This window comes from Squalius cephalus, assembly GCF_949319135.1.
Source record: "Squalius cephalus genome assembly, chromosome: 6".
NCBI classification, from domain to species: Eukaryota; Metazoa; Chordata; class Actinopteri; order Cypriniformes; family Leuciscidae; genus Squalius; species Squalius cephalus.
The window spans coordinates 40,709,131-40,734,304 of NC_137127.1; the positions used below are offsets into that span (position 1 = coordinate 40,709,131).

Here is a 25,174-nt window from a genome sequence, read left to right on the forward strand (position 1 = left end):
GATGTCGAATAGACTCAAAAGATTATGAAATCTATTATGCTGAATTTTTTTTATTGCAAAGAACAAACAAAACACAGCATTGAAGTACAAAATACATAACATGAAAAGGAAGGGAAAAATACAAAAAAGTACTGAAAAGACACCACAGTCAGTGAGAAAGATCAATTTGTTATTATTTTTGAGAGATTTTAGAGTATGAAAGAATGTTAGAGTATAAAGAAAGGTTTTATTGTAAAAAAATAAATAAAAAATTAAAGAAAAGCAGAACAAAGAAATTAATAAGACCAACAGCATAGCCACTGCCAGAGAAATAATGAAATATATCTTTTGGTGAAACGTTTAAATAAAAAATTATGAAAGTAGATAGAACAACTTAAATTCTCTCAAAGGGAATGCATCTGATTGCCATGATAAAATAAACGAAGCACAGCTACTTTTTTACAGCTAGCTACCTCAATTTTACAGACTACACATAAGTTGGCAAAAGTAGAAATACCATGCGGGTAAATCGCTATGCTAGTGTTTTATGTGTTTACTTGTTTTATACGTGAATAAAATAAAATTTTATCTCTCATTTTATCCGGCTCTACAATAGAGTCGCGGATGTGTACAAATCTGCTGTTTGTCAAGCCAGACTTACGTCAGACCTACGTTCAATCCTTATAAAAATACAAACACCTGGAGGCGCAAGTGTCATTTACAGGAACACACTACTGCAGGGTGGAGATATGAACTGCAGGAGGCGCTGTGGAAAAAAAATCTACCGAAAAAATAACGCTTACAATCCCAGCATAACCAGCAATGTATTTAAAGTGTATAATAAATGGTGTCTACTAATCTATCTATGGGCGCAGAAACGTACTTCAAAGAAATGTGGTCGGTTACAGCGTTGAATAATGTAACAGTTGTCTGACAGCGATGGTTTGTTTTGGTCACATGACACACATCTCTGCACCAATCAGCGAGCTTTCACAGAAGCAGCCGTATGCAGTGCTGTTATCCGCTCTGGGTTACGAGAATATTTCTAGATTCTAACGTCCTCGGCAGGTACCGACGACAGCGATCATGGAGGCGTCGATGGCCACCGGTCCCGCCGCAAACGCTCCCGCTAATAGCGAAGGCATATTAATAGGGGATAAAGTGTATTCCGAAGTCTTCCTCACCATCGATAACTCTTTGATTCCAGAGGAAAAGCTTTCCCCAACCCCGTCTATGCAGGATGGCCTCGACCTGTACGTCGAGACCGACCTGCGGATCCTGGGCTGCGAGCTCATCCAGGCCGCCGGAATCCTGCTGCGCCTGCCGCAGGTAATTCATATGTTTGTTGGAGTACCAAAACTATTAATCTAAGTGAAACTGTTATATTATGGTGGAAGTTGAAATAAACAATTAGTCAAATAATTGCGATGTGACATTATCAAACAAACACCTCTAATTCGACAAAACACGCCAAACTTTCCCATGGACTTAAAAGACTTGTAAAAAAAAAATATATATACGTTTAGCTTTTAAACACTGTTTTCAGTAATATGGATTCTGTACGTCTTAGCTGCTACACGAACGGTGTCCGTCGGCTAGACAAAAACAAAATGGCGGACGTTGCTTTTTAAACAAAACAGGGCGGTTTATTAAATTTTCTTTAATTGCATTTCTGTTTCAGGTTGCCATGGCGACCGGACAAGTGCTTTTTCATCGCTTCTTCTACTCGAAGTCTTTCGTGAAACACAGTTTTGAGGTAAGAGAATAAAGCCGTATTTACAAGCAATGCGGATGGCAGCCATGTTGTTCGAACTGCTGTAAATGTCATTCAATCAGATTATAACCAAATTGTATAGTGTATACAATTTTTTTTATGTTGGCGTCATAACTGGGTAATTATAATGGACTTGTTTCCAAACGAACTGTCTAACTTGGCGTAATTTTTGGGCATCATACATAGGCCTGTTTGAAAGGAACACTGTCTAGTTAGACAGCTCACTATGTTGACAATTTTAATATTTATTTAGCTTTTTTTTATATGTATAAATTTGGAAACATTACTATTTTAAAAGTTTTTGAAAGAAGTCTCTTATCAAGCCTGCATTTATTCAAAAATACAGAAAAACAGTAATATTGTGAAATATTATTACAATGTAAAATAATTGTAATATACGTTAAAATAGAATTTATTTCTGTGATATAAAGCTGAATTTTCATTAGCCATTACAGTCTTCAGTGTCACATGATCCTTCAGAAATCATTCTAATATGCTGATTTATTGTCAATGTTGGAAACAGTTGTGCTGCTTTATTTTTTTTGGAACCTGTGATACTTTTTTCAGGATTCATTGATGAATAAAAGTTGAAAAGAACAGTGCTTCTTCAAAGTAGAAATATTTTCTAACAGTATAAGTCTTTACTATAACTTTTTATCCATTCTTATCCACATCCTTGCAGAATAAAAGTATTAATTTCTTTCAAAAAACAAAAATGAAGAAACAAAATGACTGGCCCCAAACTTTTGAACGGTAGTGTATATTGTTACAAAAGATAATGAATTAAAGAAATGCTTTTTTTCTTTTTATAACTGAGTATCAAATCAGCATTTAAGAATGATTTCTGAAGGATCATGTGACACAATGAAGACTGGAGTATTAGCTGATGAAAATTCAGCTTTGTATCACCGAAATAAGTTATATTTTAACGTACATTAAAATAGTAAACCATAATTTTAAATTATAGTAAGATTTCACAATATTGCTGTTTTTTTTTCTGTATTTTGGGTTAAATAAATGCAGGCTTGAAGAGCATAAGAGACTTATTTCAAAAACATAAAAAATAGTAATGTTTCCAAACGTTTGACCGGTACTATATAATTTGTGTGTAGTTGTCTGTTTTCATTTGCTGACACTTACAAAATGAAATGCGTTTCATGCAACATTTGCTCAAATTCATTATTTAAAAGCAGAAATTGTTTCTGAAATTGATATATTTATCAGTACATTGGCCTATCAACTAATGTATGCTGCTTGGTTTCTTGTGTAGCAGTGTTTCTGACAGCTCTTTCTGTCATCTGTTCTCTATCTAGATTGTTGCCATGGCCTGTATGAACTTGGCTTCAAAGATCGAAGAAGCCCCTCGACGAATTCGAGACGTCATCAATGTGTTTCACCATTTAAGGCAGCTCCGAGGCAAAAGGTAAGCATGTCTCGCTCTCGCAGGGCTTCTGTCACACCGTTTCCTCTGTTCGTTACCTGTGCGCCCAACCTCCCACCCTTAACCGATTCATTTTTCTTTCAATAACATTTAATGTCATCACCTCAGATTGTAAATGATTCAGGTATACTTAAACATGTTAACTGTGAGTAGCCTGTGCACTTCTGTTTGTCGTTGATATGATGTCTTAATTTTGTTTGCTTTATTCTAAACCATTTTAAAGCTTTTCAGTTCCGTCATCAGTCATAATTGGTAGTAACAGCAGGATATTACCTGAACGAGTAAAATACGTTCAAACGGCTCAAAAGGTTAATTTTGATCAAGGGAATATGATGGCAATTGGGCTATGTTGCATAAATCACTGGCTAGTCTAAATTCTGCAAACAATTAAAAGAGAATAAAAAGGAAAAATTGTTCATCTGAAATCAAGGACGCGGTATTAACTTGAATTCTCTTTTCCCTTGCAACCAACTAACAGCGACCAGCTACATTTACCAATGCCTGGGTGATGTGGAATGGTACGTAGAGATGAAGCAGTCGGCATGGCAACAGTGAGCGAGGTGTCGCTTCCCCCCCTCCCCCGGGAGAAGCCAGTGGTCTGAAAGCGGTCACTGGGATATCGGGGATCGACAGGTTGGCCGCTGGTCCGAAGCGTCTGGGTGACTCCTGTATCTCAGTTTAAGCTTATTGTCTCTGCCAGCACAGGTGATGATCTAAATTTTCATTTCATTATCAAGAGACACCTCACCGCACATGTCATAGCTTCCACAGAAATATCTCACTCTGCACATGTTCACATGACAGGAGCTGTGAGGGTTGCACACTGAGAACGTGTTTATTTTTTGTTTTTGTTTTTGCGTCGTAATATAAGTCTTGTGTTTGGATTGGGTGTTTTAGACACTTTATTGTCCAGAATGCACAATTAAATGTTGAGTTATCCTAAGAGCAGTCTTCGACATCAGGTTGTCAGAGCTGTTTTGTGTGCATTTTGCCTTAGAAATCACTAACCATGTTGTTTAGTGTAGATTTTTTTGATTATTATGATTTCAGATGTAATTGTGTGACTTGAAACTAAATATGTTGTGTTAATGTTTATGAAATATTTCTGCATGTCTGGATGTCATGTCAGTGAAAATGAAAACATTTAGATGATAACTATTGAAATAGAAACAGTTTTCTCTCTATTTCAATGCGAGAGAGAGAAAATGAAAAATTCGAAATCTGTTATTTTGGTAAAATGTAGGCTCGTTTTCCAGTACTGAATAATTGAATTTATAATATTGTTTAGGTGTACAACGTGGTTTTGGTAAAGTATTAAATGTGTTTTTCTTGATATCACAACTGGAAAGTTTTAGTTTTTAATAGCTAAAAGAGAATAAGGATAAAATTCATTTAGATGGTCACCTTTTAGTTGCTCAGTATTTTTTGCCGTTGTATTGCAGATTTTGAACGTAGTGAAGGTGACCAATGTTATTTACGTGATTGCCTTACACACCCTGAAGTACATCCGTACTATTCTCAAATCGTGACTCAGCCTTGTTATCATGTTGTCATGAACTTGTTCTTCAAGTAGGGTTTTTGATAAAAAGCTCACGTCTCTTGTATGTTTTTTAATGGTTCTGCTGAGACTTTGTATACTGTGTGTTGAGGTTTTTGTTTCCCAAGATTGACCTGGTTGGTGTATTATTGTGATATTGCTTAGTGCGTTTATGTTTTTTTTAATATATATTCTGTTGAAGCTATGATGTGGTGAGAGGTGGAGCATTTCCTGGCTAGTAACTTGTGGCAGTACTAAAAGTCTTAAACTGAAATTACAGGAGTCAAAAAAACTGGACCTGTTGCCTGTAGTTGGTTGAAAGGGAAACAGAATGATTTGAATTGAAAATGAAGCAAACAAAAGGCACTTTTTCATTGTCTTGAATAGTATTTGGGTATGGGGAAACCATTTTACTTTCGTTCCTTCATAAATCAGGAGTCCAAGTCCATTGATACTTGATCAGAACTACATAAACACCAAAAACCAGGTGATAAAAGCTGAACGGCGTGTGCTGAAGGAGCTGGGCTTCTGCGTCCACGTCAAACACCCACACAAGGTATGTCACTTTCTTTTGTTGCACTTAATAGTTTTGTTGAAAAACAAAATGAGTAACTTGACATGCAGTTTGGTTGGTTTTCTAGATAATCGTCATGTATCTGCAAGTCCTTGAATGTGAGAAGAACCAAACGCTGGTCCAGACAGCATGGTGAGTAAATCAGCAATCTTGGATTGGATGTCTAGACACTGCGGTGTAACCAGCCCAGTAATTAACCCTCCTACGTAACTTTTCTGTCCCCTCATCTGATGGATTGGTGTATTCGTGGCTCATGTGTGTGTTGGTGTGTGTCTTCTGTTTAAATCTCTTGTTCATGGCTGTAATTAAAGGAAAATGGAGAGCTTAGTTTAACTCTGTCCTTTCTCTCTACTCTTTGATTAAAGGGTAGTCCATGATGGTAAGTGTCATAAAGAACCTCTGAACTCTGCTCCTCCAACCACATGACCTCAGGAATCTCCCCCCATTGGCTGCCCTTCTCGAGACAGCCAATCCAGTGAGAGCTCTCTGCCCGAGAATCACTGAAGGGGGCCTTTTCCAGCTGCCATCAGCATCTTGTTTTCTTGCGGTTGTCCAAAAGGATTTGTATTTTTGTTTTTGCTTCAAGTCTCAAGTTTTCTCTTTCTTTTTAATTATTTGCTCTCACCTTTATAAGGTAGTTTTAAAACCTGAATATTTGCATTTCATTATTAGACTTCACTTATTAGATTTAGGTACATACGTAGACTACTTTTTTTTTCTTTTTTCTAAATGTACTCCAAATTAAAGGGTAAATCACCCAAAAAGGAAAATTGTTGTCATTCACCCTGATGTCTTTTCAAACCTGTATGATTAGTTTTTTAATTTTTCATAGAATAGCCAAGTATACATTTTAAAGAATGTTCACGTTGCTCTTTTCCATACATTGACAGCATATAGTGTCCAGAGGCTGTCAAGATGTAAAAAGGGCAAAAAAGTGGTCATTGTTCTCTTTATTCGAAGTCTTCTGAACTGAAATTTAAGCTTAATTCTGTCCTCTCTAATCTTACGTTGCTTCTGCATAAACATAATTAGTTTTATTTAAATTTGTAAGATTTATATCGAAGATAAATTTAAAAAACCTTTTGTAATTCTTTCCCCCAGATTTTGATCAATTATAAACATGCAAAATGCATATGTGTAAATAGTATTGAAACCTCTATTGGGCGATGAGAGTTTTGCTGAATAGCCACTTCTCCACACGCAAAGCTATTATATGGCTTCAGAAGAGTTGTAATATGATGCACAATATGCTTTTTCATGCTTTTATGTTCATTTTGGAGATGGACAGCCTCTGTTCACCATATTATTCCTCTGTATGGGGTGGGAAGGTCTTGAACATTGAACGTTTGTCTTTTTTTTTGTGTGTTCCACTGAGGAAAATTTCATGGGTTTAGAATGACATGATGGTGAGTAAATGACGTTTTTTATTTTGGGTGAGCTATTCCTTCAAGCAATTATCGTTCAAGCGTAGACTGAGCAGGAGAGAGTTCCTGTAAGACATATGCCTCACACCAAATTATTGTGATAATATGTTTGAAGATCAGAATTTTCATATAAATCAGATATTCTAAGTAGGGTTGGGAATCGAAAATCGGTTCCAGTTCTGGAATTGGATACTTAAGGTCCAGAATCGGATACTCGTAATAAAAGTAGCTTCAATTCCGCTTATCGATTCCTGTTTGCAAATTTTAATGTGATTTCAATCCATTTTTAAGCGCATGAAGATGCGAAAGAGAGCTCAATTCGGCACTTGCGCTGTGCACAGTTTTCTTTGCACACACATCTAAAACGCGCACACAGAGAGCCATCTCATATAGTGTGCGATACTGAGCTCTCGCACATCGTCTTGGGCTTGAACGCACAAATGCACACAAAATTATGTCAAAATTCTCGTAATTCTGTTTCTCAAAAACAGTTGAGAAAGAAAACATATTGGATCCTGCATAAGGTCTTAAAGTGACAGCAGCCTAATAAACCTGCTGCAGTCTCGTTAACTCTAATCAAAGAACAAAATCACTTATTGATCTTGACTGAATAACTTTTGTAACTTTAATAAGGATTAATCTATATTTTATTTATAAAAAGCAAACCATGTAGTGTGATTTTACAGTTGATTACAATTTCTGTACCTGAACTCTGTTTAGTTGTATTTATTTGTGCTATTGCTAATTTGTTTATTTGTTCTTATTTTATTAGTTTACTTGTCTTAATGTTTGAAATTTATATCGGTTGTTTTTGCTGTGGTATTTCTTTTATTTTTTTTTTTTTTGCAGCTGATTTTTGTTTATGAAAATCAGCTGCAACAAAATGTTTTGCCAAAAGAATAAATATGTTGGACATAAATGTTTGACACATTTTTTTTGGAATCAAAAAGAATCGGAATCGATAAGCAAAATCAGATTTGGAATTAGAATAGCTAATTCAAATGATACCCAACCCTAGTTCTAAGGCCTGCAGTATAAAATCTACAGTGGTTCTATTTCAGCCGAATTCACAACAATGTAGTCTTTCCCTTATTTTTCGTAATGACAGCGTTTTGGGCCCATAGTATCCATCTGCTTGCTTGCTTTTTTCAGAGAGCTTTGCATCTCATTTCTGGCAGTCATCTAGAGTTGAAGTTAAAGATTGTCTGTCTGCAAGTCTCCATTTAGCCGTGTGTCCTAATACTACAGGAGACGTGTATTTGTCCATTCCCAGGGCAACTCCTCAGCCCGCTTTGCATGCTGTATATTGTTATGAGTTGCATGCAGTCATTAGTGCTACATCCCTGCTGCTCCTGTTTCTCTTCATTTTACACTGTCACCTGCTTATTTTATGGAAAGTTAAGCAGAGTATGTAAGATGGAATTATGAAAAAAACAGATGGAGTTGTAGTAGAGCTGCACGATTCTGGAGAAATTGAGAATCACAATTCTTCTGTTTCAAACCGACAGCTAAACAATGACATGTAGTTTACTAGAGGTTCTAACAAATGTTAATTGCTGCAGTCTGTTTAAAATGTTTAATGAATCTGAATGAATTATTTTAAAGTTGGTTTGGATGAATGATTCAATGACATTAATGATTACATTAATGAATGAATCAGCATTTTTTTGATCAAACCTCTTGAATAAATGAAGCGTCATGTTACTTTCAAAAGGTGATTTACTCTATTTTGATTGCTTCCGTAGACATGTTTATATCTAAACTTTTATACCTGTTCTGTGATAACAGAATATCGATACTGTGTGGTTGAAAAGACTTGTTTGTTCATGACAACTGCCCTCTCTGGCTCAGCGGCAGCGCAGACGCAGGTTTGAATGTTCTGGTGTGACTTTTGTCAAAGGTTTAATAGACACAGGCGATTCGTTTTGGTTTTCGAATCGAGATCGCAATCTTTTAACGATTAATCGTGCAGCTCTAAGTTGTAGAAATGTCGCATGCAAGCCAGTTATATTTTTGACGAATGTCCTCCCATGAGCTTGTCTATGTGCACATGGCTACACTGAACGTGTGCGTGTGCCCATTCACACTGCATGCTTGCCTTAAAACTTCTGTAGAACGACAGAGGAACGTGAGGCAGAGAGGGAAAGGACAAACTTAAGCTCAAGCCTCCATTTATTTTTGGTCTTTTTGCATCATGTGACAAATCTCGTACATAAAGATGATGTTATGGATTATCAACCCATGCAGGGAAGTTGCAATTTTGTGGTTCACCTTCTGTGTTGCAGGAACTACATGAATGACAGCCTTCGCACTAATGTGTTTGTGAGATTTGAAGCTGAGACCATCGCCTGTGCCTGCATTTACCTCGCTGCACGAGTGTTACAGGTACAAAACCGTTCTCTGTCCTTCAGCACCTCTTCTTGGGTTTACTCAGAGATGTGGTGGTGTTAATGTCTGACTTTTCCCATCCTTCTTTCAGATATCGTTACCCTCTCGGCCGCTCTGGTACCAGCTGTTTGGTGCTACGGAGGAGGAGATCAAAGATATATGTACAACCACTCTGAAGTTGTACACCAGAAAAAAGGTTAGACCTGTTTTAAAATGAGCAGGTCTTCACTCGTGTGTTATATTTAGTCTTTGTTTCTGATTTGTTTCCTTTGTTTTTTAGCCAAATTATGAATTCGTGGAGAAGGAAGTGGACAAGAGGAAGGTGGCTCTACAGGAAGCCAAACTGAAAGCCAAAGGGCTGAATCCAGATGGCACTCCTGCTCTCTCCATATTGGGCGGATTCTCTCCTGGATCCAAACCATGTAAGTTGTCACTTTCTCTACCTATTGTGCAGTCTAACGGCTTTAATTTAAAGCATAGTTTACCGTCGTTGTTCCAAACTGCTCTTTTTCCATACAAGAAATGGAAAGCCTAAAGTATACTTTGGTCTTTATGCATGCACCCGTTGTTTCACAGTCAAAACTGAAAGGAAGGAGATGGATCAACTGAACTACTGGAGAGCTTAACAACATTAGACTCCCGTGTCGACGAGTGATGTGTGAGGGGATTAAGTAGGGGTGTGTGATATCACGATTTTATATCGCAAACGAGGGAATAAAAGAGAGATCGTAGTATCATGTTACAGCCACATTCTATCGGGTGCAGTTCTGGTGCCCCTGTCCCAACACACTGTACAATGTACAAGTAGGGTTACGCTCGTGTGGCATTGCAGTTGTTTGCCATCACAAAAGTTTATTATTTGCATGCTTTTTAAAGCCTTGCCAGTTGAAGTTTTTTTTTTGTTTGTTTTTTTGTTTTTTTTTTATTCTCACGCTGTTCTGACATAAGCTTTTCTGAGCACGTACACCAGAACACAAGGCCTATCACACAGCGAGTGAGTAAACTAAATTGTGCTAAAACTGTCAAATACACACAAGGTTTACATAAACAGTTGTTTATATGTCTCATATGTCTCAATATATTGGATCCGTGCATTCGATCTTAAAGTGACAGCTGCCTAATAAACCGTCTGTGTCATAAATGTTAGTCAAACAACAAAATGCAGAACATTTGAAGAGTTCAGATGCAAATGCCTCTAAGTGCCATCTGAAATTTTCTTCTAGAATGATCATTTTTATGAAGCTTGTATATTTAAGTGAAATAACTGAGGCTTTTGCATCTGAACTCTTCATTTATGTGAACAATCCCTTCAAAACACACCTCACTAGCCTGAAGATGTCTACAGGCGTCTGTTTAAGGTTAACAGTAAACCTATAAAAAATCTAATGCTTCCTGTTAGGTTCTCCTAACATAATGAAGGCAGATGAGAAGTCTCCCAACCCTCAAACGCTTAAGGCCATGAAGAAAGAACCAGAAGATCGGACTCAGGGCTCTAAGAGCCCACACAACGGGTGAGTTATTTGACAGACAAATTATGCGACTGTCATCAGATACTTGTTTAGTTTAATTGAAGAGCACTGATTAAGCATCCTCCTTGTTCTTTCCTCAGACTCAGGAAGGAGAGCAAGTTAGGTCGGAACAGTAGGAGTGCAAGTCGTTCTCGTTCCAGAACGAGATCCCGGTCCAGATCTCGCTCTCCCAGACGACAGTAAGTACCATTTGCAGTGCGCTGCTGTATGCTCTGATTTTTGTGTCTATACTCAATTGCTGTCTTTCCTGTAGTTACAATAACAGGCACAGTCACTCAGGCACCTACAGCTCTCGCTCCCGTAGCCGCTCTCACAGCCGCAGCCAATCACCACGGCGACACGCCAACCACGGCCCTCCGTCTCCCCTCCTGCCACACTTGAAGTCAAAGCAGCGCTCAGACGATCTGCACCAGCACAGCAGACACGCCCACAAACGGAAACGGTCGCGCAGCCGCTCTCGTTCCACCAGCAAGCCCCGCGAGCGGGACAGAGAGCGAGAGAGAGAACGGGACCGGGATCGAGGTGCCTCTGACCTGGCGAAGAAGCACAAGCACGAGCGTAGCAGCGGCGGCCATCACCGCGACCGGCGGGAACGCTCGCGCTCGTACGAACGCTCTCATAAAAGCAAACACCACAGCAGCAGCCATTCAAGCCACAGTCGACACAGACGCTGAGTGTTTTCTTGTTACACGTCTGCGAGACTGCGGGTGCGTTTGTGTTCGATTTAAGTGGTCAGCGTTGACCTAGTTGTCTGTTTTACTTTGTTGATTTCTTTTGTGTTATTTTGCTGTTTTAGTTTTAAATGTTGAAAGGATATGAAACTACATATTTACAGTGTAAAGATGGGTTCAATGTTGATGTAATATGGGAAATGCTTTGATTTATAAAAGCAAAGGTGGGAAAATCAATAGTTACATAGAAAAATGGAAACTGTTTTCAGGAAAGGCAACGATACTTTGCACAGACATAGGAATAATAAATAAAGATGCTCTGCTGATGGAAGAAAATTGGTTACTCTGAAAATAGATCATATTTTTTTACAGCTGGATGCAGACTTTTTTTTTGGGATCATGGTGACTTTGTTGCACTGGTTTTTAGTCTGCACGTCTTCAATGTCTGATTTTTACTCAATAAAAAGTGACTTATTCCTACTGTCAATTGTTGTTTTTTACTCTGTTATGGAACTTGGTTTTATGAATTGAAAATGTCTTGCTCTGACATCATTAAAATCCCATGAGACTTTTAAGGCAAAACCTGTTATCACAAAATTATATTTATCACACCAGCCCAAACAGCTTATATCTGGAGCTGTGATGTTATTGATTTTAGTATATCAGCTTGTCATACATGTGTTTTTTCTCTTATATGTAGGAGAAACCTGTTCATTCTAGTGAATCTTCTGTTTGAGGGAGGGGTCTGGAACACAAATTCACAAATACTATGAAAACTGAGGGGGTCTATCTGGTACATGGGACCAGAATGCCTTCATACTGGCCACTTTCTCCTGTTCACTGGTGGTGCCTCTTACGAGGACAGCTCAGCTTCAGACTGTACAATAACCTTCTCAGTCTGTCCACTTTTGTCAGGCTTGTTGATCAATTGCTCAGTGTATTGCATGTAGGTAGCATCTGAAGACCAGGATATGGTTTTGGTGTTTTGTTCTTGAATTAAGCAGGGTTTAAAAAAAAAAAAAAAAAACTTATTCAATGACTCAATCGTGATCAGAATATCTCATTCACAGTGAGTCCCATTCACTAATAATTGTGTAGTTGCAGGATTTACTTTTGATATCAAACTTTCTGGTCATTCATTTTTCATCCACTGAGATACCCCTTTAATTCCCTTGCTTTTGGTCACATTCCCCATTTCCGACAGTAGATGATGATGTAAATTCTCCTACCAACTTATTACGTGTTACATTCTTCTGAGTAGAACTGTAAGTAATAATTTTTAAATAGAAAAGTAGTAATTCAATAAAGTAATTAAACAATTTTAGGGCTTTTGTATCTCTAACGGTTGAGTGAATGATTAGATGACTTGGTCTTTATCGCCACCACTGATATAAGTGTCATTTATATAGATCAGTGGTCGCCATCTTCTGGCGTAAAGAGTCACTGAAAAAAAAAAAAAACATCCACCACTACAAGCCTGTTCACACCTTTTTTACAGTCTATGGTTCACACCAAGACAAATTTTCAAATTTTATTTCATAAATTTTAATTTGAATGAACGGCTTTAATGCGTCTGTTAGACCAACACAAACATTTGCATGTCGTCAGTTTTATCCAAGGAAAAGTAAAAATAAATACATTTTATTAAAACAAAAAAACATTTTAAAGATATACTTACAGTATAGTAATATTAATGTTCACTGTATAAATTGGTTATATAGCTATATAGCTGCCTTTTAAATATTAAGATGAGGTTCCCTCGCATGAGAATGATCATATTTGAAGTTTGACCTTTAAAAGATTAAAAGATCCTGATTTTTTTTTTTTTTTTTTTTAAAGATCCTGATTGATCCAGATTTTTGACCTTTAAAAGATTTGACCTTTTAAAGATTGAAAACCTCGGTTCTGGTTCTAATGCACATAATAATCGCCTGTCTGAAGCACGCGAGCTGACGATGAGAGCTCTTACTTTGACAGGCTGTATTCACTGCGAGAGTTTCCTGTTGGCTTCAGAGGTTTTGAGAGCAGATTGTGCGGGATGGAAACGCGGTGTTTAAGTCTTCTACTGGTCTGTGTGCTGTCAGTGTGTCATGCTACAGCCGAAAATGCCAGCGTTAAAAAGATGAAAATGCAATATACTGGAATGCCACTGCTGAAGTTTCAGATTTGGTAAGCAGACGGAATGTGCTTCCGTTTCCTGTCAGTGCGCGTGCTGATCAGTGTCATGTGTTGATGAAGCAACTATTTAATCTAAACTGAAATTATGTACAATCAGTAAATGCATTAAAGTTGGGTCATGTATGTTTCCTATTAGTTTTCTCTGTCCAGCTGAGCGTAATTGCCATGTAGCCTAAGCATCACTGTGCAAAAATCAAGGTTTTTTTTTGTAAATACCATGTAACTGAATAATTACCGTAAAAATAAATAACGTAAATATTTAGTAACGTTATATATAGTATAGTGTTTTATATGACATTTAATGACTCTAAGACAGCTCTCCTGGGTCTTTCAGGAGACAAAACCATTGTAGCTACAAAATTAACCATGATTTAACTATGGTTTATTAGTAAAACCATAATAAACACAAAACTACATGTTTTACAATAGTAAGTGTACTTTTGTCCCTCAACGTTTGTTGTTAGGCGTGGAAGCTTGTTTCTACAATGGAATTAAAAAAAGGTCGTTTTCAAAGGTAGACAATTCTGACTTGCAGTTGTGAGTCTATATCTCACAATTCTGACTTTCTTCTCAGAATGGTGAGATATAAAGAGTAAACAATTATACAATTAAGATACAGTATAAACAATTGTGAGTCAGAATTGTGAGATCAAATGTTTTACCTTTTTATTTTTTATTCTGTGGCAGAAACAAGCTTTCATAATTATGCGAGCATATGTGAACCAGTTTATTGGTTTATTTTTCCTCGGTGGGTCAGTTCCTTAATTCAGTGCCTCTCAATCTGCAGCGTGTCCTGAGGGTACAGGCGGGTGTTTGAAGAGTACTCTCGGGTTCTCTCCCAGAGGTACCCAGACATCCGCATCGAGGGAGAAAACTTCCTGCCACAGCCGATATACAGGTGGGTTTCTCACGCCTAAGAAATTTTGCATTGCAGACCATAAAAATTCATGGTAGTCTGTGACTTTAACTCATAAACTTGTCTTTTTTGTTTATTTTTTAGACACATAGCATCCTTCCTCTCGGTCTTCAAATTTGTAGTGATTGGTTTAATTATCCTGGGCAAGGACCCTTTCACATTTTTCCGTACGGACACTCCAGGAATCTGGCTTTGGGCACAAGAGAATAAGGTCAGTGAGGGGCATTTTTGGAGTGCATGTCAATTTCTGTTGAAAAATGTCACATTATATTTGGGAATATATAATTCATAGTGAGTCGCATGCACTAATAATTGAGTAGTTGTGGGAACTGCCTCTGCTTTTGATATCCACCCTTCTGGTCGTTTAATTATTATTTTTTTTATCCTCAAAGAGGAGACTTTTTTTATTTTTTTATTCCGTTAAAATTTTTTCTGGATTCTGTTATTTTCAGTTTTGTACATATAGGCTATATATCTCAGATTAATGTGTACATGTGGTTTCAGTTTCTACATTTTTTTTCTTTGAATTTTTAAATCAATTTGAGTACAAAAGTTAGTGATTTGTTTGTTAAAAAATGTGTACGTAGTGTTCACGCACAATCTTTCCACATAAGAACCTTTGAAAACAATGTAATAGAATTAAAAGTTCATTAATTGAATGTTTGGGAAATCTGTTATTCAGTCAGTTCTGTTTGGTGATGCTAGTGATTCAGAAATTACAGTTCCACGTGAAATATTGCCTACTACATGTGTTTGTGACCTCAGTTTGTTGTGTTTTTATAGATATATGCCTGCATGATGGTGTTCTTCCTCTGTAACATGATTGAAAACCAGTGTATGTCCTCTGGCGCCTTTGAAATCACACTTAATGGTAGGACTGATGATTGATTATTGATCAGAATACTGATTTCACACACTACATGATGTTTAATACTAGTCATTTTTACTTTGCCTGTGTGTGTTTATGCGCTCACAGATGTGCCTGTATGGTCAAAGCTGGAGTCAGGCCACCTGCCCTCCATGCAGCAGCTGTTGCAGATTCTGGAGAACGAGATGAAGCTGAGCGTACACATGGACTCTCTCCCCCACAGACGGGCGTAAGGCTGCAGGAACTGAACAGACTGGCTGTGACTTGTGGGTTGCCTGATGGTTTTTACGCCACCATGAATATAGTGGTGCAGGGATGACGTGTTTCCGTAGGCCAAAACCCGGTCATGGGTTAGCATTTTAGCACGTCTGGTTCCATCGCCCCGAAGTCAATGTTTTTTTTGTTAAAAGACTGAAATAAGGTCTGTGGTGAACACAAGCTCAAGATATTTTCATGTTTTATTCTTCGACATAAAACACACCAGTAATACCCCACTCGTGATTTTTTTAAAAGCCGTTACATGTCTTGAAAAAAGTGGTCGCTTACAAGTGTGGGACTACAGAGGACATTAAACGTCATCGCACAGAGCAGTAAACTCATAATTGGCTCTTGAAAAACTCAAATTTTCAGGGAAAATGTTTTTTATTTTATTTTAAAGACTGAAAGAGCTCTCAGAAGCTTAATGGTGGTGACGTTGAAGTCTAGCCTACGTTTAGCTTGTATTTAGGCTCCAGAATTCATAAAAGTTTTGCTCTTATCTTGAAAATTATCTTGATGCTTGATTTGTTGATCACAGAGCTTATTTTTTGCAATAATTCAAAACCTTATGGAAAAATCCTATTGGGTTTTTGTCTAAGGAACAGGGCGACGCTGACTTTTGTATCTACAAAAATGCATCATCCCTGCACCACTCAAAGAAAAGACAGTCCAAAATAATACATTGTGATTTTAAAGTCACTATGAAATCAAAATTGACAATTCTTTTTTTAATGGAATATTGCAGTATTTATTATAAATTGTTTATCTGTGGACATGATTTTCTTTTTTTAATTCATGTGTCCTCATAATCTTTAATCAAATTAACTTGCACATTAACATCTCTGATAATGTGTTTACTGGCAAGTATTTAAAAAAAAATTTTTTTTAGAAAGTTTACGAAACGAAAATTTACAGAAACGAAAAGACTATCGCAACTTCCATTTCATTCTGACTTTAAGAACATTCTGTAAATTCTGAGCTCCAGCTTGTTTGAACCTCATACAACACACTTTTATCTTTCCCCCTCTTTGTAACTTTTTCTCCAGGTGTGTGATGTGAGTCATTGGTGTGTGAGACGGCATTAATGAAGGTTTGCACTGAATGCAGTGTGTCTGCTAGTGCAGGCTGGATGTCCAGTCCCTCTCGCTGCTCCACGAGTCTCCTGTACACACAGCCGCTCTGCAGTCTTCGGCCAATAAGAACATGTGCTGTTAAGTGGATCAAATTGGTGTCAAATACAGTGTTTTACCTGTTTTCAGGTGTATGCAGTAGACTGCCGTATTAATTACTGAAATCAGTTTTCAAAGTATTGGCGTTCAAAGTATTGGCATTCATTGGGAAATTCAAACTCTTTGTAATGTGTTCAGAACTTATTATTATTTAACTCATTTTATTTACCCTTTCATCTCTCTTTATATGATCATATGTCAATTTATTCATTCCACTCGGATGTTAATGCTGATTGCAATGTATGTTCTAGACCAGTGGTTCCCAAACCTGTCCTGGAGGACCACCAACACTGCACGTTTTCTTTTTCTCCCTAGTCAAACACACCTGATTCAACTCATCAGCTCATTACCACATGGGTTAATGAGCTGATGAGTTGAATCAGGTGTGTTTGACTAGGGAGAAAAAGAAAACGTGCAGTGTTGGTGGTCCTCCAGGACAGGTTTGGGAACCACTGTTCTAGACAACGGTATTCATTAAAAAACAGTTCTGTAAATTTGTCCAATAACTAAATGTATCATCAAGGATGTACTTTGATACATTTTGATTTTTGATCATATTTAATATTTGTTTATACTGTGTTGTGAATAAAGTCAATCAATGATGGATGTGTAAACAATTGGTACCTTTTTTTTTTCTTGGAAAAAATTGCCTTCCACAAGAGGACGCTCGGTGCCTCAGAAGGCCGAATGCTTTGATCGACATTTATTGATGTATTTTTCTTCCCTTTACTGGAGACATTTGTGCATTAAGCGGTGATATATTTTTAACCTATTAATTATCAGGTTTGGCATCCGAAACAAATGGAAATACTAAAGCGATTGAATAAAACGAGTATCTAGTTAGAAACGGCTGAGATTGGTTCATCTTAAAGAGCGATGAGAAAAGTAACAGATACCACATGACAACGGCTTTTTCGAGGAAGTTTGCATGTAACTTCTTTTTATTATTATTATAATATATTAGTTATATAATATCACCAATTGCTTTCCATGTAAATCTATTTTAAGCCATGCCAGTAAAGCGAATTGTGACTTGTAACTTTTAGGGGACCATTATGGCGCCTGCTGTTCTGTTTATTCAAACAGCGAGTGTGGTCACATCACATGGTATGCGATCGATGCATGCGAAGGAACTGGAAGTTGTGTTAAGAATACACGTGTTGTGAATCGCGATTTAACAATTTTTGTTGAAGTTTTTGTAATGAATTTATAATGTAAAAGTCTTTCAGCAGATGAAAGTACTGAAATAACATTCGTGTTCAGGCAGCGCGAGGTAAACATGACCCTTATAGTTCATTTTGAAATATCTGTGCCATCACTGCAGTCATGTTAACGTTACTTTAAATTTCTTCATGCAGTGCATCGAGTCGAGATATCGTATTTCACTGTTATAATTTTTAGTGCCGATACAAAATGTCTTGGTAATGCTCTTTAGAGTGGAGGCACAGCGTAACTTACACGTTGATAGTCATGTGTTGAGTCTAGGTGTGTTTTGGAAGAGTAATGGATGGGGATCCATCAGAGATGAATATGCCACAATCATCATCATCAAGTATTGAAGTAAAGGATGATATGGATACCAGAAGTGAAAGTGAGAATCAGCCAGCAGGAGATGCTTTGGTGGACATCAGCTTTTGCGGATCCACTCCTCTGTTGTGGAAGGTGTCGGACATGAAACGGTGCAGGTCTGTGGGTGTGACCGGGGCTCTGGTGGGCTCTCTGGCCCGTCAACCTCGGCAGAACGTGCGGCTGGGACGACCTCTGGAGCTCCTGCAGGAGGAGGCGCTGCTGCTGGAGGAGACGAGCACTGGTGTCGCTTCACTGCACACTCAGGTGTCACTAGTACTACACTACTACAGCCACATCTATCTATCTATCTATCTATCTATCTATCTATCTGGCTATCTGTCTGTCTGTATATAAATTAAAGAAAAGTTTTACTGTAGATAGTTTGCAGTTTCATCAGGCAGACGTAAGCTTCAAGACTCCCAAGGAGTTCATAGGCCGCCACGTTTACAGTTACAAAGATCACAGCAGTTATACCCTTCACCAAGGTCTAAGCTATTCCTTGCTTCAGGTTGAATGATTCTCATTGGCTAATAGATAAACATTGTTATTTTCCACACATACAGATAGACTGAAGCATATATCCATCAATTATGCAGCTGACACTCGGACCCTGAAGTTAGGCACGTCATGACCTTCCTGGTCTTGGATTTGGGTTGCTGGGCGCCAGCATATCCAGAACAACAACTCAGTCAATCTCCAATAATAACAGTGGTTCCTTAACCTGTAACCAAGAAGACTAACACACACACACCGACACACAGCTTCTTCGAGGTTGGATTTGGCCAGGCTCTAACTATAAACAGGAGAGTCCTCTCAAAACATCAAGATAATGCGTTCTTTCTCAAGGAAATTACACTTTAATCTAACATGGTAGAGTAAAGACTTTAGCTACGAAATGGTCACTCAAACTATTGATTCCAATGACCCTTACATGTTTTAACACATGTTGAAGACCTTTCTCAAACAAAACAAGTCCATATTTCATTTCTGGAAGCCGGGCTAAATAAGCAAGCACTGTTACTGCATTCAGATATCAAATACAGACATTAGAGAATGCATGAAAAGAATATTTCAGTAATCACACTGGTAACTTCTATAACAAAGTAAAATCTCATAAGCTTAGAGAAGTCATTCAACTCATGTGATGTTTAAGGAAAAATATTGATTAATATCTTGATTATAATCACTCATTAGATATACATTTAAGCAGCATTGGATTCCAAAATCCATCCCCTTCACTATCTATCTATCTATCTATCTATCTATCTATCTATCTATCTATCTTTATACTGTCTGTCTGTTTTTTGATTGTATCTATCTGTCTGTGACTTATTATGTGAGTGTATGTATGTGATATGATTTTCATCAGGATTGTGGAGATGAAGAGATGCATTCAGAGGCTGTGAGGCAGTATGAGGCAGGTCTGGAGAGCAGTTATAAGGAGCAGTGTGCTCTGGCCCTGGAGGACAAGAAGACAGTGCTGAAGAAAATCATCAATGAGAAAGAGAACGGTGAGAGAGAGGCGCACACCTCATTACATGGCCATTAGTAATGCGCGGGTTGGCTTTTTTTTCAACCCGCGGGTCCCGCTTTTATGAAATAAATTGGCCCGCCCCGCACCACTGTATCTATTTTTACAACCCGCCCCGCACCCGCGACCATTAAATAGACATACTAGGCATTGGAATGTAATTGAAAACAGGCTTTATTTCAGCCTGAAAGTGCTTGGAAACATCGCCCTGTAAACTGGCAACAACAGACGATTATGAATATGAACCATAAATCAGGTCATAAGATAATGATAAACATTTTCAACATTTACAAAGCAGCGTTTGTATTCATCTAATAGGCTAAACAATTTTTTATTTCAGATTTGTATAGGTCAACAGTTTACAGCCTACGCTATAGCCACTGAACTTTTGTTTTATTTAACACACGGAAATGTTCATTTAGCGTTTTTACGTTCGCTGTGCAAAATATGTCTTGACATGCTGGAAGTGCCCGTTTTGTGGCTCTCGTGTTTGTATATTTTTTCACACGAGTGAAATCTTCACTTTTATTTCTCTGTTTTTGTTGTCGTGGCTGGCGGCAGGAGCTGCTTGGCGCGCCGCTTTTGTGACGTGTCACGTGACGCCAAAGGTTTGGGGACATCACGCAAGTTACGTTGCTACGGCCTTCGTATTGTAAACTTATCAAAGAACCTAATAAAATATGAAAATAGATATTCCCAAATATTTAATATAGGCTGGAAATTGCACGCAACATAACATGGATTTTTTTTTTTAATGACCCACCCCGGCAAATAAAGTGACAGTTTCTTTCCCCGCCACAACCTGACCCGCGGGTTATGAGACGACCCGCGCATCACTAATGTCCATATCACTTCGCCTGTTCGCCAAATGATTTCAGTTATTTCAGTCCTTACAAGTCCTTACAGCCTACAACAGCAAAGGAACCAAAACCCACTTCGACACTGACCGAGCACATAAATATAGTGAACAATAGGTTAAAAACGACTAATTATTTCAATGTTTTTTTGCCACAAAGTTATGTTTTATTATGTACGGAAAGCACATACTCTCTGTCTCCCGCTCTCCCACTCAAACGCACACACACAGTACGGGCACATACTCGCACAGAAACGTGTTGTCAGTGCTGCTTCGATGATTTTATCAGTAAAATTGTTCAGCAACTTAAAATCTACATGACATTTTGCCATTAGTGAGGTAATAAGGGCTCTGTTATTGAAGCAGAAAAACTTAAAGTTAAAACTTTTGCCGAACACTGTTGAGAGACGCACAGACTCGGGTAATTTACACACTTTATCTCTTTCTCTCTCTAATAATTGCATTAATAACTGCATTAGTCTGTTATCAATGGCTCAAGCCTCTTTTACTAGCTCTAAAATTATGTTTTGGAACGACTAGCAATGGAGGCATGGGGATGAGATGCGTAAGAAATTAGTCCTACACACAAGTCAAGTCAAGTCACCTTTATTTATTTAGCGCTTTTTACAATACAGATTGTTTCAAAGCAGCTTTACAGAGATAACAGGAAAATAATGCAACAAAGTTTATTTCTCGAAGAAAATAGCATCACTGCACACCTGTGTTTTAAGGACAAAAATGTCTTGGAATACAACATCTGAACAATGTCTTTTGGTGTGGTAACCATATACGCGGAATAATTGACGACAGGCCATTCAATTATTAGAAAATAATGCACACCCCATTCAAAGGCCAATTATTCCTTACATATGAATGTTCCGGGTTCAGTAAGTTAACATTTGCTGCAGAATTTGTGGTTCTGTTGATTAGCACAGAGAAGAATTATAACTTGTTTAAATTTGTTTTAAAAAAAGTGCAGTTACAGTTGATGTTTAAGGGGCTTAAAATAAACGTTAAAATATGTTTTTACAATTCAAAACTACAATTCACTTTTAATGATTAGCACTTTTCACTACACATATGGTTTCAAATTAGATGGGAAGATTTAATAAGATAAATAAGATTGTAAGCATTTCTGTGTAATGTAATATTTTGAGATTCAGTAAAACCTTTTTAGTAAAATTGATTGATCAGCTGACAAACGAATAGTAGCACATTACCAGGATACTGCAAATAATGCTCTTGACCTATTTGTATTTCCTAACTGTTATAATTGCTCCAAGCCTCACAAATTTAAATCTAAAGTTTAATTTAAGGCATCAAAACTTTAAACATCAGAAGAAAAGTATTGGACATTTGACAGTTTTTCCCACAACTGTGTTAAAATATTAAAAACAAAAACATCCTTGGGGCTCAACACTAATCCCCTGCCTCAAAAATGAATGAATAAATAAAAAATATTGTTTTTGACCCATGTAACCTTGTATTCTAACAAATAAGGGTATGACACCAGTGAAATTTTACAATTCTTGATTGCAATTTTGATACCACAGCAAAAACGACTAGCCAAACTAATATAAATATTCAAACATTAAAGGCAAGTAAACAGACTGTAATAAAAATAAGAAAAAAATAAGAACAAAATAAATGAATTACATGCATTAGCTCTAATACATGCAACAGTACAGAAATAAGACAGTAATTGAGTAAAGTTATTAAATGTAAAATAACACTGCATGATCTTCACTGTATAAATGAAATGTAGATTAATCTTTATTAAAGCCACATAAGATATTTAGTCAAGAGCAGGGTGATTCCCCAATCCCCCCATAATATTATATGTTTATATACATAATATTGTGTTTTTGTTCGTTCAAGCATGATAAGAGCCCTGATACTGTATACAATGTGCCAATGATATTTGACTCTTCCTTATGCCACAGCCACAGATGACTCCGGCAATGCAATTAGAGACCGTCTTAATGCATTGGACCAGGCTTTCCGCTTTCCGTGGCCGGCCATGGCGGTCCAGCTCTGTACTGCCCGTGCCGGCTTCAGCCACTGTCCAGAGGAACGCAGTTTCCTTTCCACTGATTGGCCAGTGCCTAGAGATGAACGCTTGAACACTAGATTCTGTGTATACAGGGATCTGAGAAATAAAGGCTTCTACCTGACCTCCGCAGGGAAGTTTGGAGGAGATTTCCTGGTATATCCAGGTATGTTTACGACAAAGGCAAATGTATTTTTTTTATGGAAGCTTCTTTCCACTTAAGAATAAAAAAAAAATCTGAATTATGAGATATAAACTCACAATTGTGATATAAATTCAGAATTGTGAGAAATAAACTCACTGAGAGATGTTAACTCGTGGTTGCGAAATATAAACTCGCAATTACCTTTTTTTTATTTTGTGAGAGATGTCAACTCAGAATTCCGTGCAAAAAGTCTGAATTGCGAGATGTAAACTCGGAATTGTGAGGGGAAAAAAGCCAGAATTGGCAGGTATAAACTCGGAATTGTGAGGGGAAAAAAAGCCAGAATTGCAAGGTATAAACTCAGAATTGTGAGAAAAAGTCAGAATTGCGTAATGTAAACTCGGAATTGTGAGAAAAAAAAGTCAGAATTGCGTGATGTAAACTCAGAACTTTGTGGGAAAAAAAGTCTGAATTGCGAGATGTAAACTCGGAATTGTGAGGAAAAAAAAAGCCAGAATTGGCAGGTATAAACTCGGAATTGTGAGGGGAAAAAAAGCCAGAATTGCAAGGTATAAACTCAGAATTGTGAGAAAAAGTCAGAATTGCGAGTTATAAACTCAGAATTGTGAGAAAAAGTCAGAATTGCGTGATGTAAACTCGGAATTGTGAGGAAAAAAAAAGCCAGAATTGGCAGGTATAAACTCGGAATTGTGAGGGGAAAAAAAGTCTGAATTGCAAGGTATAAACTCAGAATTGTGAGAAAAAGTCAGAATTGCGAGTTATAAACTCAGAATTGTGAGAAAAAGTCAGAATTGCGAGTTATAAACTCAGAATTGTGAAAAAAAGCCAGAATTGCAAGGTATAAACTCAGAATTGTGAGAAAAAGTCAGAATTGCGAGTTATAAACTCAGAATTCCGTGCAAAAAGTCAGAATTGCGAGATGTAAACTCGGAATTGTGAGGGAAAAAAAGCCCGAATTGGCAGGTATAAACTTGGAATTGTGAGGGGAAAAAAAGCCAGAATTGGCAGGTATAAACTCGGAATTGTGAGGGGAAAAAAGCCAGAATTGGCAGGTATAAACTCGGAATTGTGAGGAAAAAAAAGCCAGAATTGGCCGGTATAAACTCGGAATTGTGAGGGGAAAAAAAGCCAGAATTGCAAGGTATAAACTCAGAATTGTGAGAAAAAGCCAGAATTGCGAGGTATAAACTGTGAGAAAAAAAAGTCAGAATTGTGATATGTAAACTCAGAATTGTGAGAAAAAAAGTCAGAATTGTGACACGTACACGGAATTGTGAAATAAAAGTCCAATTTGGGACATGTAAACTCTGTGAGAAATTGTGAGAAATAAAGTCAGAATTGCGAGATGTAAACCCAGAATTGTGAGGGGGAAAAAAAGAATTACGCCATGTAAACTCGGAATTGTGAGTTATAACTTGCAATTCTGAGGGAAAAAGTCACAATTGTGAGCTAAAAAAAAAAAAGTCGCAATTACTTTTTTTTTTTAATTATGGAAACAAGCTTCCATCATTTTTTCCTTAAATACAGAACATAAGTATTTTCAGTGCAGCTTAATAGTTAAGATCTTATTATTGTCTTTTTGCAGGAGATCCTCTGCGTTTCCATGCTCATTTCATTGCATTATGCATTTCCATGGATGAAGAGCTACCTCTCTGTGATATTCTAGCTATAGCTCGTCTGGGCTCTAATGTGAAGAAAACAGTGTTGCTTTGCTCTCCGCAGAGCCGTAGTGAGACTGGGAAGGATGAGAGTGTGGAGGGTGATGTGGTGTATTCATCACTGCAGTGGAGTTCTATGGTGTAACTACACAAATATTGCTTTTTTTTCATCTATTTTTTATAGTTCATAGATGATGTGGTGCTATTGGAAACTCTTCTGGCGTGTCTTCTGATGTGTGTGTGTGTGAGATAAATTCTAATGACTGAATTCTGCTGGATGACTGAATGTGCATGACCAGCTATGCAGAGGGAGGATATTCCAATATCATCTAATAAATATCTTTAAAATGATATGAAGTGTTTGAGTCTATTTATTTATAATATTGGTTTCCATTGTTACTCAGTTTAAACCTCACAAGCATTAAACATCTACTGATAAAGTGAGGTGACAAATATACTATGAGCCTGTTGCTACATTCCTGTTATGCAGGAATACTTGTTGAACTCTAACTTTTGAAAAATGAATTAATAAAGTAAATATTAAACCAATATGCAATGTGTTTTAAATATTTTGATTG

At 37.4% G+C, this 25,174-nt stretch overlaps 3 protein-coding genes across 8 annotated transcripts; all 3 read left to right on the plus strand.

Annotated features, from left to right (window-relative positions):
• The first annotated feature begins 998 nt into the window (after positions 1-998).
• ccnl1a (cyclin L1a) lies at positions 999-12,763 on the plus strand. The gene is made up of 11 exons (XM_079874410.1): positions 999-1,308; positions 1,661-1,735; positions 3,067-3,176; positions 5,167-5,287; positions 5,373-5,437; positions 9,015-9,114; positions 9,209-9,313; positions 9,398-9,539; positions 10,517-10,628; positions 10,727-10,825; positions 10,900-12,763. Exons 1-11 carry the CDS (start codon positions 1,066-1,068, stop codon positions 11,318-11,320), a joined length of 1,593 nt encoding a protein of 530 aa, XP_079730536.1. The 5' UTR covers positions 999-1,065; the 3' UTR covers positions 11,321-12,763.
• Positions 12,764-13,194: 431 nt separating this feature from the next.
• Positions 13,195-17,607, plus strand: selenot1b (selenoprotein T, 1b). Of its 4 annotated transcripts, none has more exons than XM_079874809.1 (7): positions 13,195-13,486; positions 14,283-14,393; positions 14,496-14,622; positions 15,195-15,282; positions 15,388-15,545; positions 16,584-17,021; positions 17,185-17,607. In XM_079874809.1, the coding sequence occupies exons 1-5, from the start codon at positions 13,356-13,358 to the stop codon at positions 15,510-15,512; spliced, it is 582 nt and encodes a 193-aa protein (XP_079730935.1). In that variant the 5' UTR covers positions 13,195-13,355; the 3' UTR covers positions 15,513-15,545; positions 16,584-17,021; positions 17,185-17,607. The 4 variants fall into 4 exon arrangements, with proteins under 4 accessions (XP_079730935.1, XP_079730932.1, XP_079730933.1 ...); XM_079874806.1 differs by having other exon boundaries at positions 13,284-13,486; positions 17,202-17,377; XM_079874807.1 differs by having other exon boundaries at positions 13,284-13,486; positions 16,584-17,010; positions 17,207-17,377.
• Positions 17,608-17,830: 223 nt separating this feature from the next.
• On the plus strand, positions 17,831-25,143 carry tsen34 (TSEN34 tRNA splicing endonuclease subunit). 3 transcript variants are annotated; one of them, XM_079873719.1, is made up of 5 exons: positions 17,864-18,039; positions 18,252-18,599; positions 19,705-19,846; positions 22,666-22,938; positions 24,524-24,940. In XM_079873719.1, the coding sequence occupies exons 2-5, from the start codon at positions 18,270-18,272 to the stop codon at positions 24,739-24,741; spliced, it is 963 nt and encodes a 320-aa protein (XP_079729845.1). In that variant the 5' UTR covers positions 17,864-18,039; positions 18,252-18,269; the 3' UTR covers positions 24,742-24,940. The 3 variants fall into 3 exon arrangements, with proteins under 3 accessions (XP_079729843.1, XP_079729845.1, XP_079729844.1); XM_079873718.1 differs by having other exon boundaries at positions 17,871-18,039; positions 18,235-18,599; XM_079873717.1 differs by having other exon boundaries at positions 17,831-18,599; positions 24,524-25,143.
• The last annotated feature ends 31 nt before the right edge of the window (positions 25,144-25,174 follow it).

Coding starts and splice junctions, on each gene's coding strand:
- ccnl1a (XM_079874410.1), top strand. CDS start 1,066: ATGGAGGCGTCGATGGCCACCGGTCCCGCCGCAAACGCTCCCGCTAAT. Junction 3,177..5,166: donor AGGCAGCTCCGAGGCAAAAG/GTAAGCATGTCT, acceptor TTCATAAATCAG/GAGTCCAAGTCCATTGATAC. Junction 10,826..10,899: donor TCTCGCTCTCCCAGACGACA/GTAAGTACCATT, acceptor TCTTTCCTGTAG/TTACAATAACAGGCACAGTC.
- tsen34 (XM_079873717.1), top strand. CDS start 18,270: ATGGATGGGGATCCATCAGAGATGAATATGCCACAATCATCATCATCA. Junction 19,847..22,665: donor CATCAATGAGAAAGAGAACG/GTGAGAGAGAGG, acceptor CTTATGCCACAG/CCACAGATGACTCCGGCAAT. Junction 22,939..24,523: donor AGATTTCCTGGTATATCCAG/GTATGTTTACGA, acceptor GTCTTTTTGCAG/GAGATCCTCTGCGTTTCCAT.